Genomic DNA, 22677 nt, shown 5'->3' with positions numbered 1-22677 from the left:
GGATTTGCTGACTACTATTGTGACTAATCAGATGGAAAAAAGTAAAAAAAAAAATGACAACTTTCTACAGTCACTGTAAATGCATTCATTAACTTTAAACCCTAAGCCAGGTGTGCCATTGATCTTGCATGATAGGCAGATATGTGATTGCACAGATATCACTGTCTTGAAATTATGATTATATTTAGCTAGTAAGGGAAAAAAATGTCCAGGAAAAGGTCTTTATTCTCCTTATTTTCTTACTTATGTTCCTTCAGTTAAGTATCAGTGTGGTTTAGTTTGTTTCAAAAAAATTATTCATACCATTGCATTTATTCATTTGAGTTTTGGATAATTTATAAATTTAGTATCTTATGTTTCAGTTTTGGAATGATGTAGACAGAAACAAGTACTACAAAGAGATCATTCTGCTGAAAAGAACACTGAATGTTCCTCTGATGTACCAGAATATGTAATGAGTGGTAACAAAGACTTGACAGAATAGTGAGGAAGAAATGCAATGAGGCCAGATCAAGCTACAGATTTCCAAAATTGGGAAGTACTTGCAGCTGTGAGCAGCCTAAGCAAGGCTTCTAAATAGCCCAACTAAAGTGGAATTCATCACGGTGGATAAAACTCTTAAAACCAGAATATTTCTCCCCACAGAAATATTTAAAAAATACTTATCATTTCATGTCATCTGTTCCATTCAAAAGACAAAAAGATTGTTTTTCACTAATAGCTTCAAAAAACATCTCTCTTCAGGTAAAAAAGGAAAGGACAGATTAAAATGATACTTCACAGAAAGAAAACCAGGAGGTTGACAGCCAATGACCTTAGTGTTTACCTGCAAATCAATAAACACACCTATTTGTATATGTACACAACCTCACGAGATTGCTATAACTAAAATCACTGTTTTGGCAACTTCTCTGATTTATTTTCATTTAAAAACTGTTTATAAATCTTTGCTTTTTCTTCTAGCTACTTTTCCAGCTATACAGAATGTCAGATGCATTTAGAATAGTCTGTGCTTCTTTCTTTCCCTCCCCCCACACCTTCATTTCATCTCTTCTTATTCTCATCTTTTATTTCTCCTCAGCCCTACTTCTCCTTTTGTTTTTTACTCTGCTATTTACATCCACTGATCCTGTTAGATCTTCTAGTCCCTTCTTAAATAGATTCAGATGCACTATTTATGCAATAGCTCTAGATACTGCAGTGAGCATCAGCTGGCTTTTATCACATCTGGAACTGACTTGGCTTCATCACTGGGGGAGGCTTCACAGCTCTGCCACTCAGTGTGCTAACCCATTAGAGTTTGCAGGTATGCACCCTTACCACTTCCTGCCTGAATTGTGGGCAAGATGTGTCTGTTCCCAAATGCACATCTCCTCCTGTATGGGAGCTCCAGTGTTCTAGTAAGCATGCTAGTCTGGACAACAGGGAAAACATGACAGTGAGCACTTTATTTTTCACCCAACAATTTATCTCAGGTATTATGTTCAGATTTAAATCTTAATCGAAGCAGCAATACACCCTTTAGAAGATACTACCAGAGTATAACTTGCTGTCAGAATAGGAGGAACATACACAATTAAATTTAAGTATATTAACCAGATCGTCTTCTGTTGCTACTGAATTTTCAGTTTGTTCCAAGATAAGGAAAAAAATTCTTTTCAAAACACCAATCACAAATATAAATGTTAGCCAATATAAATTGATACTAGAAACTATTTAGACTTTTCCATAGGTGTATAAAATACATAACAATATTTGCAATTATGCCTCTCCATGTATATCCTGTAAAATTCATCTTCTATGCTCCTGGTCACCATGTATCATCATGACTTTAGGACCTTTATAAAACAAAAATTCTAGAAACCACTTATTAGATCACTCATTTCAGATTTTCCTGTATAGCTTTTTGACAAAACCTGGAACAGCATTCAGCTGTCTACAGTGTCAAGTCCTGTCATCTCTGGAACACTTCCTTAGCTGAAATATGAGCTTTCCCACCATCCCATCCAAGACTGCACAGTTTCACAGTTTATCTTTTCAGTCATTCACAGAACATGCCAATGCATATTGCAGATGTAGATTTAAACTTTAAAATAAAGTTTTCACAAAGTTTTAGAAAATCAAACTTAGTCTCAACTTCCCCCTACTGCAGATCACTCTTTTCTTGACAATCCCTCAAAATCTGGACTTATGGTGCTGAGCCATCACATCAGGCTTCAGATATGGGAAGATACATCTTCTGAAAAATAAAAATTCCTATTCAACATCTTCCTGATATGGAAAAATGCTTCTTCTTGATAACACTTTTCACAAAGAATGATTGCAGACAAATGAGAAAAGGAAAGAGGATGTGTTGGAATGGGATATACACACAAGGCTGGGACACAAGCACAATGAGACACACAACACACAAGATTGAAGTTTGCAGTCTAAGCTCCATATGTAGTCTGAATTTGGAACATCAAGAAGAATCCACAGCTCTAGAAGCACAGTCCATGATCTATTGCAGTGACACAGCTTTATGATAAAGCCACCCTAATCAGATAAATAAATCCATGTGGTCAGAACAAAAGTATCCTGTAACAGATAGTGGTCAATAGCACGAGGAAGGAAACACCAGACAAGCATATAGTGATAATATTGTTTTAGCACCCATCAATACAAAATTGCCAGGCCAGAGGCAGTTTACAGAGGTGTCACTAGCATAATGAGTCAGGAGAGAAAACTACCCCGGAAGAAATGGAATATAGACAAGCATTACCTGGCCTGTTAACTGAAGAACACAACAATTCTTTAGATAAAAGCAGTGGAATACCTTAATTTGGGAAGGAGGGAATATTTTTCAATGAAGAAGAAGGAAAATAAAATCCTGTCATCATGTTTTTATGCTACAAGAAAACCTAGCCAACCCAAAGAAAATATATCCCAAATCAAATTACCAAAATGACTACCTTTTTTTCTTGTAAAGAAAAAAAAAATCTAAAAAAATGTAGATCTCAGATATTAATTCATTATGACTCCTAAATTAAAAACTCTTGAGTTGTTCAAATCAATGAAAATAATATTGATTACTATGTTTTAAATCTGAAAAATGTACACCTTTTTTATCAAAAGAGATTAAACCACTGCTGTCAGAGGAAAATAATAGTAGTAATTATGATAACTACACATTTAATCCAAACATTTAAGCACAAAGCTAAAGGATGAAGTTCTGGTATATGTCTATCTTCTCATACATATAGCAAGTTTACTTATTAATAACTTCATAATAAAATGAAATATATATGAAATATATGAAATAAAGGCAGGATTTTCTAAGATGAAATAGGACTAGGAAAATTAAAAAACTCTTGAAAGTTCTATACAAAATTTAGAAAATTGAATCAGAATGTGTATTAAAAAAAAAAAATGGGAAGCTTCTTTATAATAAAAACTACATTTCAGTCATCTTGATTTCCACAGACACTTCCATCCCTGCAAACTGTAACATATTTTTTAACATGGAGTTCAAGATCTACACTCAGTCCAAGTGTCAGTTTCTTTGGTTTCCTAAAGTTGATTCTACTCATTTTCTTGGGCTGCTTACACCAAAATATGTAGCTTGTTTCAACTATTACACAACTCCCATCTAACTGTTTGTTGTCTACTAAGAAGTTCACCTCAGCTTGCACATGTCCTTTCACTTTTCCCCAACTTCACTGGACATCACCATTTGCATTTGTTTTCTAAGCCCCTATCTTTCAGGAAGAGAGAGGTTTTCCCTAGGTCCCCTGTTACTCATCTAGCAGACAAAAGACCAGATCTTCTCCACAAGCTAAAATATAAGCAAAAATTCTGCCAAAAATATAAGCAAAAATATAAGCTAAAATTCTGCCAAAAATTCAGTCACTACAAATCAGTTTGTCTATCCTTAATCTCACTTTTGATCTAAATCTGGGATGGATGAGCAAAACAATTTATGAACAAAATACCTGATATTAAGGACAATTTTTAATAGTAGATTATATTCAGTTTCTACTTTGGATACTTTCAACAGCTTTCAATTTCCAGGAGCATACAAAGCTCCAGCTGTTGTGAAAGCTGCTGATTAGCAAGCATAAACCACTGACAACAGACTCTCTTTTCTTAACCTTCACAAATGAGACATTTGTGACTTTGCCCTTACGTTCTACATGAACGAGATATAAGTGAACTTCATGTAGTAAATATAGTTCTAGGTAAACAATAATAGGGTTAAAAGGTGATGTTGAAAAAAGCCAAGAATGAAACAAACACTCCCACCTTCAGGACAAATTCAACTCTAAAGGACACCTCACACTGACGTTTTATTATCAGCTGTATTCATCGACCACCACTGATAGGACTTTTCTTTAAAAAGTCTTTAAAACTTTAAGACACAAATAATAAACCATGATGACTGACCACTTTCAAACAAAGACATTTCGGTGTGGAGCATGCACAAGAGGTTTATAATACCAATGAACATAAGGGAGGATTATACACTACATTTTCTAAATCCTCACAGGAATTCTAATGAGGAATAAAGCCAATTATGATTCATTATAAGATGAATTGCAAATGTTTAGCACATCACTAGCACAAGGTTCACCCAGTACTGGAAATTAGCAATGACAAAAAAAAAAAGAATGCCATAAAGTTGAAAATAATATTTTTCATTAAAACAGTTGCACACATAAGTATTCATGAATGGTGCTATATGACAAAACTACATAGTAATTTTTGAACTCTGAATAAATCCATTTAAATTAGGCACCCTGTTGTGATGGCAAATTCAGATACAGAGACTGCTAAAAAATGAACTATAATTTTATAAAAAAATTTAAAATACAATGTTAGCAAATTTGCAGCCTATAAAGACAGACTGGGGTTGACATTAGAGGACTTCCTAGAGATGTGAAAAAGCTGTATCTATTCAGCTTTGTGTGGGGAACACTTGGCAGACTGTACCCATGAATTTAAGCTTGAACTGGTTTCTACTATGAAATGATGAGCAATATGGTTAATACAAGAGTAGTGAACATCATTTACTCTAGCCAGGCTTTGATTCACTCACTCAGAGCACAGCTGAACCCCACTTAGGGAGGTGTGGATAGCATGAGTGAACTGCAAGTATCTTACCATGCCTTCAGGCTCAAAAGGTCAGCATTTCACAGACTAAAGGTCAGCTTACAACAAGTGGTTTCAATATTGTTTAATGTTTCCATTAGTGATTTGGCTGACAGGACAAAATGGACCCTCAGAAATCTTGCAGCTGTCACAAAATTCAGAGGATCAGGAAGCAGACTTCTACAAGATTGTCCTTCAGAGGGAACTTCATAAACAGAAGGAATGGGCTGAAAAACTGTGAAATTCTACCAAGACAAATGAAAAGTCTTACACTCGGGACAGAGTAAGTCTGTGTAAAAATACAGGGATTCAGCTGGCTAGAAATCAGTTTTGCAGACAAGGATTCAGGTAGACCACAAGTGGAACGTGAATAAAGGAGTTTGGACAAATGCCTGAAATTCCCCTCTGACATGTTCTGTACTTCAATAATCCCGTTCTGATGCAGTCTGTGAAAAATCTGAATTATTAATACTAGTGGTTGGGGTTGCAAAAGGCAAAGGTGATCCAGTCTGTGGAGCCCAGAAGGATTTCTGAAAAGCTCTTAACAGCATCCCTCAAGTCTTCATCAAGAGCTTTGAAGGGACAGCTACATGTTTTACAAACTCTGCCAGCATGACTTCACGTCCCAGTGTGAGTCCAGGGAGCAGGAACAGTGACAATGCACAGTAGAGGCATGGGAAGGGAGCCAGAGGAAGGTAAAACTGTCCAAGTGTTCAACAGCCCAGCTTCACAGCATGATACTGTTCTTTATCTGGATACCATTTCATTTGCTCAAAGCACTGCTTCAGTTTACTCCAGTTTCATCTGAGACTACCCAGAACCTCTGCACATGCATCCTTCATCCTGAACATGAGGAATATGCAATCATGTCCAGCTAAAAAATTAATCTAAACTGAATAAACTATTAGTCTGATGCATTGCACTAGTTCAGAGATTTGACTCAAAAGTAAAGGCAATTTTTCCACTTAAAAACACACATTTGTTTACCATTAGTTTTCACTCTTTTCTTATTTTAATTATGTCTTGTTCACTAAACACTGTTCAGCACTAATAATAAAAGACACAGAAATTTTAACCTACAAAAGCTATTTTTGCACTTATGATTCATTCTCCATTCTCTTCATCAAATGAGACAGAACACCAAGGCATATGAGCAAAGATAATTAAAATTTCATAATGCAGTAACAAAAAGTCAAGTAGAGACAAACTTTTTTTAATATCTTAAACACTTGAATTATAAATTATAATAAAAGGAGGATATCAGTAAAAATCCCACCATCTAGCACTAGTGAAAGCCCAGCTTACATGGATTTAAATCTCCAGAGTATACAAATCTCCAAACTGATCTGAGTAACTGGAGGCCTGAGAGCTGCCACAGCCTCTTGTCTTTCAACAAGCATCGTTAACTATTTCTGCCAGGGACTCCCCAGTTGTTTGGTGTTGGCAAAGAGAAATGAACAAGGATCATGCCTTTCAGATTCGGGTTCTGAGGGAGGGGTTGTCATCTACAGCCTCTTCTACCTCTTTTTGTTTAGCAAATTTCTTTCACTCTATCCATCACTGTATCAAACTGCCTCCTCGTGTGATTTGTCTCTTCAGCAACTTTTCCCACCGGTGCTATCATCATTTACCTACTTTCTAGTTGCTGTCAAAGAAATAATTTGAAATTTATGGTGTCTCAGTGAGTAACACATGACCTCAGAAAAACTAACTAGTCAAATGCTCAAAGTGGGTCCACGGTGGAGTGTAAAGATATCCAAAGTGTCTTGTTTAGTTAGAATAAGTCACATTTCCTGCTGGAGATTGCTGTGGATTAGATCATTCATACTATGTTTTGCATTCAACTGTTTTATCTAAAGTAGTTGGTTTAAAGATAACTCAACTATTCTTCATTAGCTTGCAGCATAAATATTCAGTGCTTGACCTATACATTATCCAAAAAGCAATAAGGTTTTGCCATTCCTTGTTTCTATGGGATCTATTAAAGCATAGGAAAGCAAAGGACATAATTCCTCAAATATTATCAAATGCACTCTCTTTGCAAACCCAAAAAAATTTGCTTCATATACAAAAATTCCATTATTGTAGAAGTTTGACAGTACCTTAAGGTAAATGTGATCAGTGAATGCTTTCTTATTTTGTTTTTCAGATTAACAATTGAATAGTTAAAATAAATCTCAAAACATCTGCAAATATAAACCATCCTTCTGCAATAAATTCATAATGATGAACAAGTTAAAATATCCAAACATAAAGGCACAGAACAAATTTTGTTAAAAGCTATACTTTTACTTTATATTGCAAAAGTATATATGGTAATAACTTAAGAAAAATGGTATTTGGGTAAGAACAGTCAGTAATGTGCATTAGGAATAAGACATAATTAAAAAGACATCTAGTCCATTACTCCTTATAATGTTTTCTGGTTTTCTATTGAAATGAAATTTCACAGAAAAGGAAGCTGGGTGTTAAACACAGCTTTCTTATCCTGAGAACACGGAAGTGTTAATTCATTGAACTAAGAGTGATAATTGGTTCTGACCTTATTTATTGTAGAATTTGTTGCTGAATTTGTCTAAAGAAAAACAGGAGTTTATGCAAAAATCAATTTCTGTATGCTTATTGTATTTGCACACGACTAGTTCAAGTAAAACCATTTTATCTAAATGCTTGGAGTTAGCATAAATATTTTCAAGTAATTTTACTAGTATAGATCCAAATTTAATGCTCCTGTTTATTGCAAATACAGATGATGAACACCAATACTGCACATTTGCTGTTGCCTAAAATGAAACACTTAAAATGCTTCAATCTATGAAGTATTTCTGGAACTAATCAATAATGGAATGGGAATTTTAAGAGGAGAGTTGACAGCCCTGGTAATTCACAGTTTTATGCATGAAGCTCTCAGTTTATAAATGTAATAATTTGCCAATTTTATTTATTGTGTACCTTCATTTCACTTTCAAATTTCAAGGCTTTTTCCCAGAATAGTAATAGAATTTCTAAACATTTTAGATCTCTGAACCTTTCCTGAATTTTATAATAACCAAATTTTGTAAAAACCATCTCCTCATCCAGTTCTGTCAGGAGAAGGAGAAGCCAGTATTCTAAAATAGTAATTCAGGATTAAATTAGCTGAACTGTGAATGTGGTTAGAAAGCCTAAAGCATAGCAGAACTACTATATTACCACATGAAAAGAAGGGGTCCATGCAACAGTTATTCAATACTTCCCTGAAATCATCAGACTAGAGTTATGAAGCAGCTCCTCACAGAAATCTTTAACACAGAAACAAGAATAAATGAAAGCTGTTTTAGTATGAAAGAGATTCTGAAAAATCCATCAGCTGGCTGAAGTGCCTATTTACATTTAGAGGGGAAAACGAAAGCAAGAAGAACTCAAGGTAGGCTCTGTTACCTGACTGTACAGAGCCTTCTCATTTCTGTTATTCCCTGAGGAGAGTTCTACTCCTCTTGAGACCAGATGTTTGTGCAAAGGACCAAGACTTCTTGTTGAGCTCAGTGACATCTTCTCAGAACAAGGACTGTGGATATTCTGCTCTCAGAATATATCTGGTATGTTTCCCCAAGATCAAAGCAGGCAATGGGCGATGCATCTAAGGCAATCAGCACAAAGGTTAAGCACCACCTAAAGACAGATGGGATTAAGCTGTGATCTTAGCACTTCAGTCCTGTATCTTACAGTCCTACTGACAGTATTTTCTGCCCCTTCTCAGACACCAAATGTTGAAATCTGTTGGCAGGTGTCTTATGAAGAAAAGTCACCAGTGGAGTTGCACCTGGACCTCCACTCAAACTCACATTGCTCAACACCATCCAGGAGAAGTGGAAAGAAAATGAAGTGATAAATTTTTCTGGGACAGAATGTCTTGAGAACAGCTTATTGGTCAGTTTAGGTAGTAAACATAAAAGCTGATTTGCTTTAAGATCTTACCTATGATACTGGAATGCCAAATTCAATATACTTAATTCATTACGGAAAGTATCGCATGAAGGAAATTTAAAAAGTGTCAAATGTTGTTTACAGAATGATAGGCTCTCAACTAGTTAGCATTTCTCAGGTATTGAGTACACAGGCTTTAGAGTACACTTTGCAGTTTTATGAAAACATCTACTCATTCCTGGAAATATGACAATAAAAGGAATTATAAGGTAAAGACCAGTACTCAAGAAAAAAATATCCTATGGCACTGTTGCCTGAGCAACCTGACTGTTTGCTTTATGTCCCTCCCTCTCAAAAAAAAAAAAAAATTTCATAAAAAATTGAAAAAGAACAGAGAAACACAACAAGAATGACTGAAGATGTGGGAGGTTTTCCATACAAGCAGCTATTAAATGACTGGGGAATTTCAGAATGGAAAAGAGATGGCTAAAAAGATATGTCTTAAGGAACTGCATGAAAAAAACCCGAACACAACAAAACTGTTTCAGAGAAAAACATGGAACAATTGTTTATGGTTTCTTATCATACACAACTTAATAAGCTAAATAGGAGGTGCACAAAATAAAGAAAAAAAAGATAACACTTATATCTAGGACACATTTCATTGTGTCTCTGAAAGAGAAAATTGTAGATGTTAGTTCCACATGGGTCCAAAAAAGCAATATGAGTGAGGCATCCACCAGGAGCTATTAAAGAGATGCAGCCTGTGAGGAAAAAAAATATCAAAAAAAGAGAAAATATTTTAGAAGAAACTTATATACTTTTTCTTCTTTAGTAATCTTCCATAGGCATTCTTACAATGAAGATACTGCAGTAGATATACATTTGTTCAAACTCAAAAAGTTAAAATGTGTATGTTGTTACTTAAAATAGACATTAACTCAACAATTCATGAGCAGGAACACAACATTAATCTTTGTTTAGCATCGAATATTTCTTAAATAGACTACTAAGGAAGTTTTAAAACATTAATAAAATTCTCTCCAAGAAATATATCTCTACCACATGTCTTAGTTGGGAAGAATTATAATCATAATGAGAAACAAATTTTTTTTAAATTACCCTTTCTTGCAATATTTATACGTGACACAGTGACAAACAGATTACTTGTTGGATCCCTACCAATCTTACACAACCAGGTTCCCAATTCTTACACTAAATAACTACATAAAGAAGGCTTATGTGGTTTTACTCTCCTCTAGGCTTTCACTATTTTTTTAAGATCTCTTTTGACACAATATTGCACTATGTAAACCTCTGCTTCATAGCCTTTGTATGACACCTTCTTTTTTACTACAGTCAAAATTGCATTTCCATATAAATCACTTGCTAACCTACTTAAGATAAGATTTGACACTCTGTGAGCATGATGTGTTTAGAAAACCAGCTTGAGAATCTACTGACAATTTAATTCTGTATATAATAGAGGCACAGGGATATTTTGTTAACCTGTTTCCTCATTTCCTTTGGTGGAAAATGTTCAGGTTTTCTTGTTGGGGGTTGGGGAGAAGACTGGGCTTTTTTAATATCCAACAGCATCCATAATACATTGGGAAAATTGCAAAGACGTTTTTAAGCTGTAGATAGTATGAGAGAATAATTTAGATTAGAAAAGACATATAAAATCATAATTTCCAATTTTTATCCAGCACTGAGGAGTCCAGACTAAACCATGTCACTAAGTGTCACATCTATACATCTCAGATAATATTCATCCAGCTAAATAAGGGCTGCAGTCACCACAGGGAGTGGAGTCAGACAATTTCATCTATTCCATGATGGACAATTTTATCAAATATATGCAACCCATACATGCATAAATATTCCTACTGAATTCAGCTCACATGTAATTCTTTAAAGAAGACATAAACAATACTATATGCAATTATGAGATGTTTATTTCTGAAGATATGGAAAGCCAGGAGTGATGAGAAGCAATTAGTCTCACAGTTTACAGTATCACAGACCACTAAAATAGCTTTAACTGGAGTAGTTGATATTCTTTCAGTCCTACCCATACAGTTGTCAATATTTATACTGAGTTTTAGCAGCTTAAAATCACACTCCTTAACTCTAGACACATACAAATATTCTTAGGAGTGACAGTATACTGGAAGCTACTTACAAACACTTAGAGATCTGTGCTGTACTAACCAGGCAAATGCTGGATGACAAGAAATTAAGATTTATTGAAACAAAATTTTAAAAACCAACAGAATAAAATAAAGAGCTTTTACTGTATATCTCCAAAAATACAAAGTAGTTCTGTAACTACTGGATTGAATTAATCCTAATTTCCTGAGTTAAAATAACAACATGTATATTATATCATATTTTCCTTCGTTCAATACATAACTTCAGAAAATGAAGCTAAGTACTAATCAAAAATAACAATTTATCGTGATGGAATCCTTTTATCCAAGCACTTTGCAAATGTACTTAAACAATTACCATTTTCTAATATATTTACTAGCAACTGTTGCAAAGTAGACCAATAATAATAATACATGTGTTAAAGAACAATATTCTGCCTTAAAAAACACCCAAACCTTAATGTATTTTTTTGAAGTTAATGTATTTTCAAATGCTTTTGGGATGCCAAGATCAATTTTTTTTTAATTTAAAATGTAATATATAGATAATTTTAATATCGAAAATTATTTTATCCAAATTTTCTTTGACATATTTAATAAAATCTTTTCTTCACTGAATACTTCAGTTAGCCAAAAATACATATGTACTAGGATAGTTAGAAACTGCAAAAGCATACAACATAAAAAAACCCTTACACTATAGAATCACTATATTAAAGAGAAAAAAATATACCAAACTCAAAAGCTATGGAGAAATACTGCAATAAAACTTTTAACTGTCCTATTATTTTGAGAAATTAAGTTAGGAATGAAATTTCCTGAAATAAGGAAACTTTACTGGAACCTAATCCACCACAAAAAATAAAGGGAACTAGAAGGGTTTCTTCTCCAAAATATTTCTTTGCAATGCAAATATTTTGAGGTAATTTCTCCTTATTGTATGCAATGGATATTTGAGAGTATTCAACAAAAAACTTCACAGAGCATTGTAATACACTTTTCTCTAAGGTCTAGTGAGGAAAACTCTCAAGTTTTGCAAAATTTGAGTTATTATTTTTCTATTAACTCTATTTACAGAATTTTTAAAGAACTTTTATAAAATCTGGTACAAAACTATGCCTGCGGATTTTCTTTTACAGTGGAAATGTCAGATCTTCTTAAGAAATCCAGATGTCTAAGGAATTACAAAAAACCTTCGACATTCCTCTAATGATTTTTTAAAATTTTTATTCACTCAAATGTGAGAACAAGCAAAGAAAGCAGAGTACAAGAGTTACTAGAAACCTGAACCAAACCTCACTAAAAAAGCCCCAAATCACCACCAACAAAACCAAACAAAAACCTAAAAAAAATACTCCAAACAATAAATCAACAAACCAAAAGGAAAAAAAAAACACCAAAAAAGTTCTGAATAAAATTACTAAGCAACACTGCTCTAAAATGAACATTAGTGCTTGATATTTAAAAAGCACCAGTAGGCAAAAATAGCAAAACAATGAATAGATTAATCAAATGGCTTTCCTACTAAATAATACTTTATGATCTATTAATATTCATGATAGTTCCAGATGAGTAATTCTGCCTTGAAGTAGAGATACTTAATGTTCTTGCTTGTGGAATAGCTGGTGATTGTCTCCTTTACTGCCCAGTCATTACTTCTTATGTTCTGATAGCATCTTTCTTTCCACTTCACCCACAGTTAAGAAGAAAGAGAGCTTCCTTTAAAATAGTCAATAAAGGAAACTAATTATCAATTATTATTTTAAATTTTCCTTGAAATTTCCTTAGAACATCTACATAAAGGCTTTTGTGGATGTTGGAACATCAGGCATAGCCTAAACCCACAGGTACACTGCTCTGCAGATAGTAAAATATTCCCATAATTCACAACATAGCAAAAATATTAGCAACAATATTATACCTCACCACAGATAACTGATTCCTGAGCAATGAGCAGCAGATGAATTACTGAGGTACTTTGCTAACCATAGCCAAATATGAGTAATTGTTTGGGATTTACTTTTCCCCCACCATTTTGAGTCATTGTCCAGAATAAGCTCATTGAAAGACATGAAAGACTTCAGTCTCTGGCATGTTGATCCAGTGACAAATGCCATGCAAGTCAGTCTCCACCAGTCCCCTGGGCTGAAACAAAGCTACTGTAACTCAGGTGTTTTGCTCCAGTCCTCATCCTCTGCAATCCGGTATTTCATGCTGCTATCTCTAGTAACTTACATCACCAAAGCAGGCAAAGGCTCCCAGGTAAATGCACTGATAGGATTAGAGATCAGCAGAGCTCAAGGGTCATAAACAACATCTCCTGGTTTCTTGGGTGTGATGCCCAAAGAGCCTGTGAAATATTTGTTTTATTTACTCATGCAAACCTATGGTGGCCATAAATATGTTACCTGATTCCCCCAAAACATGGAGAAAAATTAGCTGGCATCAAAGTGGCTTGACTTAGTGGCATGTGAGAAATTTCAGGCACACTTCTTCAATCCATGAAACAATATTTAAAACCTTAGATATTTTCTTGTTTCTAAAGATCAGTTTAACATTCAGCCCACTAATAAAAGAGGGTGTATTTTCTTCCAGCTGAGATTCTCTAGATTGAAAATACTTATAGCACAGGTAAGAATTTGAGAGATAGATCAGATTGAGCAAAAAAAAAATTATCATGAAGTCCAATAGCTCCTGCTCAGTATGATGTTTACTGGTGTTTTCAGAGGCTAGTGGTGAAATACAGCACCCCCTGGAACAATCTAATACACTCAAGTTGTTGCTGAAAAGGAATTAATGGTAGCAGGAGACAGAATAATACCTCTTCCTCCCTCAGAAAATGTTTTCTCTCCTATATGTTAACATGTTTTACTGTTGAAGACTCATCACAGCCATAAAGCTCTGACTCAGATTACACAGTAAATACAATATTTGAGACCTCATATTGAATTAACTTGAAATATAAATTACATAAGGTTTTTTTAAATTAGCCTTCGTGGACTTCAAGATAACTTAAGGAATCCAGTGGGAAGTCTCATTTGCTTCATTGAGTAATTCAGTCTAGGCCTTTTTAAAATTTAGATTGTTTTGTAGGGTTGTTTGTTTTTTAATTCTTATCTATTTTGCTTCAGAAACATTCAGATGATTCAGATGATTCACATTTCAAAAAAACAATTTCTGAACATGCAACTGTAATTATTGCATTTGACAACTTAAAGTAAAAGTAGAGCTATTATAATGAAAGCAGTCATGTTTTAGAATACTTTTTCAGAACTGAGAGAATAAAATAATTAAGCATATGTGTTCATAATGACCACTTATAGGAACTTCTGGTTGCTTCCTTTACTCATGATTCAAGACAAAACAAAGTACTGATTTGGACAGTCATAAAAGTCACTGACCTCAAAGTTTCTCTTAAAAGGTGAGCCCAAAGCAAGTTCTGTAATTTTGGACCAGATCAAAAATCTCCATAATATCTGTTATTACTGGAGCTATATAAATCCCTTCATACCAATACTTCAGCCACAAGGAGTGCCTGAAACCCAAATTTGGTACCTGTGACTTAAATGTCATTTCAAAACTGTGAGTCCTTTTAAATATATACAGCATTAGGAGGTACAGCAGCAACATACAGATCCTCAATAATAATGCTGCACAACAGATTAGATATTGTTAACAGTGTTGGGTGATGCCTGAAAGCACAAGTAATTCCAGCAACACTAAAAAGCACGGTTCATTGAAGAATGACAATTAGTCATATTTGGTTCTGCTTAGAAAATTCTCACACTTTCTCATATGTCATGGGGTATTTTTTACAGTCAAGTCCTCAGTGCCCAAAGCCCTCCTGTGGCCCCTTTTCTTGAGCATTAGACAACATCAAGAACAGTAACAATAGGAATCAATTCTGAGAGACAGTGCTTTTTTTCCCTTCATTTTATGCAGAGTGTCAATTGATACATAGAGCTCTTAGTTCAATTATGTAAAATAAATTTGGGGTTTATATTAATTGTATTAAATCAGTTTTATTCATAAATGTCTAAGTTAGTGTAATTCTTTCTACTGAAATTACAAAGACAAATGCCTACATATACATCTGCTGAGTGATCAAACAGAATAATTTATTACTATTTATTTCCTTCTGCTATGCCTTGAGATTTTACAGCCCACCATGAAGGCCACTTGAAGTATCTGCTTTGAAATTTTATTTATATGGGCAGAAAACAAGTAAGATTATTTATCTTAGAAAAGAACACTAGAAGAAAAACAAAAGAAACAAAAGGAGACAATATTTACAGCAAACACAAAATTATCATGATACCACAGGAGACATTAACCAAAGAAAGAAAACCTTTGAAAAATAAAGGAAGCACACTGGTTGAGATTTACATTACTGAACATATAAACTGTATTCCACAACTCTTTTAGCTTTTGTTCAGCTCCTTTACTTTAGGATTTTGCCTGTCCTTTCAGAAAACGTTACATATATCGTTCCCCATCTACAAAACTGTTTGCTGATAAAACATCCTTTAGCTTGAGACTGGATGAGGAAGGAATGCAGAAGAGCAAACAAAACACTAAGATGGAATTGGATCACTTTTAGGATCCAATTTTACATGACGTGGCCAAAGCAGTGGATGGCTGAATCAGCTGATTCCTTCAGTCCCAAGCTCTAAAAATCCAACTAGAGCTAAACTTTCTGCTTTATCTATCTATGTTAGAGGAAGTAATTTTTCAGGTTCCTCTCTGCACACACTATTGATTTAGTTAAACTGTTATGGAATACAGCAGACAAATACTTAGGAGATAGATGCTACAGCACTACAATTTACTCCCCCCCCCCCCATGAAAACAGCCTATGGGAGAAAATCACAGGTAAAACTTTACAGAAGCCAGTAAGCATCTTCATCTGTCTGCAACATTCTGTGAAGCTTGGCAGAAATGCTCAAGGCTGAGATATATTCCTTGTTTGTTACTGTCTCAGCATCTGACCTTGTGAAAGGTGAAAGGGATTTTTTTTATTCCACTGCACATAGTTATTTACATTTGGCTGTCCAGTCTAATGTGTATCCATTTTGTCAGATAAAATGAGACTGTTGAAAGTAAATCACAGAATACAAGCAAGCATGTATATGTATGTATGTATAGATATAGAATTATGTGCATATTAATACCTTTAAAACAGCCTATGGCTCATCTTTGCCCTTAAGGTTGTTCCTTTTCTACTGCTGGAGTTAAAAATAGGATTGCTGGTATTTGTGAGGAAAATTTCTAATTAAGTATGCCAATAAAAAAAGTCCTACCTGCAAATGCTAATGAAAGAAGACTGATAATTAATTCCAAAGATTGGCATTCCTATTTAAATAAAATGCAATTGCCTAAATCTTTAAAAAGAAACTACTTTAATGGAGCAGTTTGTTCAACACCACAATGAATATGATTTTTAATCCTATCTGTGTTCAAAAGCATACCTCAGTGTTTTTAAATACTATTTGAAATCACAGCTGGAAAAGTGCAGACTAGTAGTATGCTTGATATCACTATCCCCTTTTTAGGCCAAGGCTGAGGACACAAATTTCTCTTATGCCTTTTCTCACATCTTCTCCAGCTTTCTCAAAAGTTCTTCTATGCCCAATAGAAAATGTTGATGGACAATATATTTAGAAAATGAGACCTCTTTAATGTTGATCTAATTCAAATAAGGCTTAAAGGATATTTATTAACTATTTTACAATTATATTTTAGCAGTGCTAGTACAAACTGGCTTGAAAAGAACCCTTGGGGTATTGCCATGCATAAAAACTGTGGCGCTGTGACCCCAAACGCCCTGCCCAACCTCTACCACCTTGCCTTAGCATTTCTGTGTTCATATTACTCCAATTTCTTTTACACAAATAAAACAAACAAACAAACAAACAAACAACTCCTTTGAATTCTGTGGGGAAGCTTTGAATAGGGTCAATTTCTCCTTCATCGCAAAGCCAAATTTTCTTCACTGCCATTTGGAGTGAATAAAAGTCAGTAACACATATTCTAGCAGTTGTGCAAACTTCAATGAGAACTTGACATTTCTCAAATCTACCCCTTCATTAAAATTAGGGATGGAGGCAATTCCACTGGGAATAGCAGGTAATAAACTGAGATTAGGTTCCATATGTACATTATAACAATAGATATAAAGGAATGGAAAAAAACCATGAAAAACACACTGTCAAGTTCAATTGATGGGACCGAGCAAGAGGTCAAAAAATTCTAGAAGAACTTTTTTATTTGAATTAATGGCTAAGTCTTTTAAATGCCTCCAAATCACAAATAACACTATCATGTTTTAGAAGACAATCCCCTGTAAATACCATTACTCAGTTATAATCTTTCATTCATGAGATAGTTATGAAAATAATTTGGGAAAAAAAGGTTCCTGTTTTGCTTTCTATTTGCTCAAGATGTTTGAAAGTGTCCGAGCTGGTGAAAAATTATCTTTGCTATATTGGGATAATTTTAATGGGATAATTTTAAAGTTACAACATATAATTACAATGTAGCATAATAAGAAAAAGAATAAATCATTACTGTATAATAAAATACAGTATTCGAGTAAAACTCAAAAGTATTTAGTACTTAAAAGAAATCCTGAGGGGAAAAAAAGGTTTATTTTTATTTGGAATAAATATTTGCAACCTTTCTATGTCACTTCATTGAAGAAATTAAAATGCATAATTATTTTGTAGGTGGATGCTTAACTGATGCCTAGTTTTTGTGGAATAGTGTGTGTAAGATGTGTTGTGATGCTTCTTGTGTACATTTTCCTACATGGATCTGGTTCCATGTCTATATTAATTCTCTTTATCCTGGTAAATCCAGACTTGACATCACTAGTAACATCTCACCAGCTTTGCCATTGGCAAACAACGCGAGCCTCTGGAGAGGGGCTGTCACATTTGCTTTACCTTGGGTTGGCATGGCTTGTGTGGAGAGCTTGGTTTCAGCTTTGTGTCATCTTGCTTAGCCATAAGAGCTCCAGTCAAGTGACCAGGCGCCACACTCAATTGGTTTTGGTTTTGCTTAGCTTAGTATACTTTTATAGCGTTATATAATTTTTGTTAATGCTGGTGAGATAGGTCAAACTAAATGAATTCAAACTCTCTTAAGATAAAATGAACTACATTAAGATAAAATCGAACTACAGTGAATCCTCAAATTTATTTCAAGAGTATTTTATCGTCATTACAGAGCCTAATACTTTGTCACATTTCTTTGGCTTTCTGGGAACACACCAAACAATGAAGTAGCAGCTGGTTTTAGGTTTTATTTTTCAATATGCAATGAATACATCTAAGTTTTGTTAATGACATAAAAGAATGAATCTTACTCTAGAAATCATCTTCCAAGATAGCCTTTTAATTTTAAATAGGGTCTTCTCCACTACTCTACTGCAACAAAGAAACCTAAATGATTCCTAATCTTATATAATCTAAAGTTTTCATTAACATCCATATAAAGGCAATGCTTAACATACCATATGGAAATTATTTTCATTATTCAAAAGTCCATTAAAAATACATAACAAAAAGCTATTATTATGTCTGGAGTTTTACAACTATACAAAATAGTCCCTCAGAGACACATCAAAGTCTTATTTCGAAGAACAATGTTATCCTTTCATTAATACAATGTTTGTAAAAATCATGCTAATGCTTTAAACATGTCTTTAACCTTCTTGGATTGCTGTATATGATAAAGGCTTCTATATAAATTTCTACATCTATGCACTTAATCACGATCTAGAAGTACAAAACCTAACCATATAATCTCAGTTATTGTGTATTTTTCTACATGCTATATAATTCTGTACATTTTTGTAAGCCAAACTTGTATGACAACCATTAAAAAAGAAATTAAGAAATTTCCTAGTGTTTTGCTGCTGCAGATGAATTAATTGACCTCACCATCACAATGCCCTAATAGCTCCCATTTTCTTCCTCCACCTTATTTTTTGGCTCTGCTCACACTTCTTTTGCATGAGTTATGGTCTGACCCTTCACTTAATCAATTCAGGTCACACAACAGGATTGGGGTGGCATGTGGAGGGTGAATATTTTTCTGCTGACTTAGTAAGTGACTCAGAGGAGAGACTGTGACTGTTAGGACACTGCAAGAAAGCCAGTCAGATAACCTCAGGAAGCAGGATCAAGTTATTTTTAGAAGCAGTAAGTAATTTGTTCAGCTAAGCTGCATCACAAAATCCACTTTCTGAAAGACATTAAGAGAAATAAAAATCTAATTCAATTGTAGAAACTAAGATACATTCAGGCAGTCTGTCCTGATTCATTTCATGTTTATTCTTTTTGTCTTCCATGCATCTATTTTGTTTTTCTAATATCAACTCACTACTTTATAGTTTAAAGCTAAGCAGTTTTTTATCCCTTTTTAATTTGACATCACCTGAAGCAGCTGAGTGCTCATCTGCCCAAAGATAAACTACAAAAAGACTAAAGCAACAGTCTGTAATTACTCAAAAGAAAGATACATTAATGGACTAATCAACATATTATAAGTAATTATAAAAAGAATTTAGGACAAACTTCATCTTCTGTGCTGCCATGTTACTGAGTTTGGAGCAACAGCTTTTAAACCAAGGTCAGATTTTAAAATTGAACCTTGAATTTGAGGTAGACAAGAGTGAAAAATCATCAGTTCTTATCTGGATATAACAAAACATAAGGATATTACTGTACAGAAGCTGTTAACATCTTTTTTCTGTCTGCTAACCCAGTGATTTGGTCAAGTTGTTTGTTTGTACTACACAGGTTTGTCCTGAGACCCCTTTGGCTTCCAGAGAACAAATACCTTGCAAAACTACACCACGAATCTTTATCTCCTTCTGAGTCCTGTGAGGCCAAAAGGCACCTAAGAGAAGTGTTACATTTGTTGCTGGGTTTGTCAGAAATGCTCTTTTCAGCACTCATAAACAAAATGTGGGGAGGTATTTCGGTTCCATCGATTATGCCTTGACCACACTACTCGCCACTTGCACGCAACACAGACTTATCCATGCATGTTGGCATCAAGAAAGATTATCCATGAATTCTCCATTACCAAACTCCTTCACAAATCAGGAAGCTACTGGGTATCATTGATTTCTGCTAAAAAAATTTTCTGCTGTTTCGTGACTAATAAATTGCACTAATTTAAGTACAGCATCCAAACATTTCATGCTTCAAAAATCGAAAGCCACCATTCAGAAAAACAGAGAAAGAAAGAGAAAGTAAGACTCCAGGAAGAGGCTAGTCTTGGTACTTACGAAAAGCTCTGTAGAACTCTTCTAGATCTAGGTGCTTGTCACTGTTATAATCATCATATTTCAGCAAATCGAACACAGAGCAGTCAGACGGTTCCTTGCCAAGCTCATCCCGTTTTATTACCTGACAAGAAAATTATAACCATGAAATTACATTTGAGCTCTTTGAGTTCTCTGCTATAATTAATTGTTTCTAATAATCATTTAATAGATCATTTTAAGGTTGCTGTGGGGCAATGAACTGCAGCTGTGTAAAGTCAGGGATTTTCAGCTACTTCGTAATTATTTATTACACTTTTTAAAGTTAATACCTTTAGGACAGACTCTCTGAAAAGTTTTTTAGACTATACACAGCATATAATGGAGACAGACTGAAGCACTATAAAGACACTGGGAATTTTAAAGTTGATTTTCCTTTATATGTACAGGAATGGGGATTAGGAAACAATCAAATATACCTAAAATATTAATTTCCCAAATATAAATGGCATAATGTCCTTTTCCTCTAATTTCTAACCTACAGAAACCAAATGCAGACATTTCCAAGAATAGCTAATATAAACTCTTACTACCCTCCTAATTGTATCAAGTTCTTACAAGCTTTTGGCAAGCCTATTACCTTACCAAAACCTGTTATATAAGTAGCTGACCTGAAAAGGCTCTTGTTTCTCAGTGGGGACACATACAATTTGTAAACAGATCAAAATTAATAGCTGTTAGATGTTTAACTCTGATGAACTTATCCCAGAGAAACATTCTTTAATATATGCACCATTTTGTTTTAGGTCTGCGTATGTCATAGACATCTACTTAGATTCCAGCTGAGGAATTTAGAATTGTCATATTAAATGGGGCATGTATTAGAAGTGCTACCTCATAACGGAAAGAGCCAAAACTAATGCAACTTTTCATTGCAATATTGCACAGTTTACAGTTTTATGTTAAGCACTGAAAAAAAAAGTTAACTGCAGCTAATTTCTAGGTAAAATAATTACTCTTCCAACGCTTTTTCAGTCTCCTATGATAATTGCAAAACAATTTTTATATTTGTAACAACAGAGAATATCTTCTGAAAAACAAGGGATACAGGGGCTTTTGTTGTTGTTCTGCAAAGGAATTTGTCCAGTTACTATTCATGTAAACACAAAATACCTAAAAGGATAACAGGGAATAACAAGAGCATTAGAGGAAACGACACAAACATTTTATGCTACTAGAAGTCATCTCCTACATAATAATATAAAGGCATTATAAAGGATAATCACCTTTTTAGTACATTAGAGAGTATGAAAACCATTTACAAAGATAAGAAAAATCACTACAAAACCAGCTTTTGCTATTATCAATTAAAAATACATACCATGCTACATGAATATTAGTGCTAACTACTTCCCATCCTTTAAAAGCCTTTTTATTGAGCTCACATTAAAGTGAATTAAGAAAATACGAAATTGTATAGATCTTGCAGCTGGTACATAAAGGACAAAAGTGTAGTCTGGGAAAATTAGTAACTCTAAACCCATTACAGTTACACAAGAAGAACTAAATATGTAATGGTGTATACTGGAAACTTTAGCAAGCACTGAAATTTCAAGGCCATGAATACTCTCATTGTTTCATTGTTTTAAATGCTTGCTTTCACTATCTTCAATTGTACAAATAAAGATGAAACATTACACCTAAGTTTGAAGAAAACCTTTTTTAAATCCCCAAAACACCTGGCTTTTTAGTACCACATTTTAAATTTAAAATTAATGTTCTCAGCTTCCATTCTTCAAACTGAAATCTGTTATCTGTTCAAATTAACCAAGTATAAATAAAAAGCAACATATTGTTTAAAAAAACTAATTAAAAAATATTAGATAGAATGATTCTACTATTTCAAATAATGATACTACAGACAGGTACATGTTATCATCCTGGCAATTACTTATTTTTTTTCTACAATAAACCTATCATTTTGATTACAGATAAAATATTCAATGCTTGGTTTTGTACAGACATTTTTATGCTGGTGATATACTTGGAGTTCTTTGGAAAATATGCTCACTGTTGATAAACCCTCCAACCTGTGAGTCTGCAAGGATAGATTTTAGAAGATACAGAAGGGATTTCATATGATAATTAATCTTAAATATCTATCCTGCTATAAGAGCTGTTCCAGCCTGAATTCTCTTGGGCAGGATCTAGTCATCT

The 22677-nt window shown here is 34.1% G+C and overlaps 1 protein-coding gene across 3 annotated transcripts in view; it reads right to left on the bottom strand.

Annotated features, from left to right (window-relative positions):
* FSTL5 (follistatin like 5) overlaps nucleotides 1-22677 on the bottom strand; it is a gene marked incomplete at both ends in the record, with an annotated part of 244126 nt that overhangs the window by 95827 nt on the left and 125622 nt on the right. For all 3 annotated transcript variants that reach the window (XM_084204181.1, XM_084204182.1, XM_084204183.1), the window contains one exon: nucleotides 20485-20605. In XM_084204181.1, coding sequence (XP_084060307.1) covers nucleotides 20485-20605 — 121 coding nt within the window. The remainder of the gene's footprint in view (nucleotides 1-20484; nucleotides 20606-22677) is intronic.

Source organism: Fringilla coelebs (assembly GCF_963513975.1).
Source record: "Fringilla coelebs genome assembly, chromosome: 4".
In the NCBI taxonomy this organism is placed as follows: Eukaryota; Metazoa; Chordata; class Aves; order Passeriformes; family Fringillidae; genus Fringilla; species Fringilla coelebs.
This window is presented reverse-complemented; position numbering and strand designations above follow the sequence as displayed.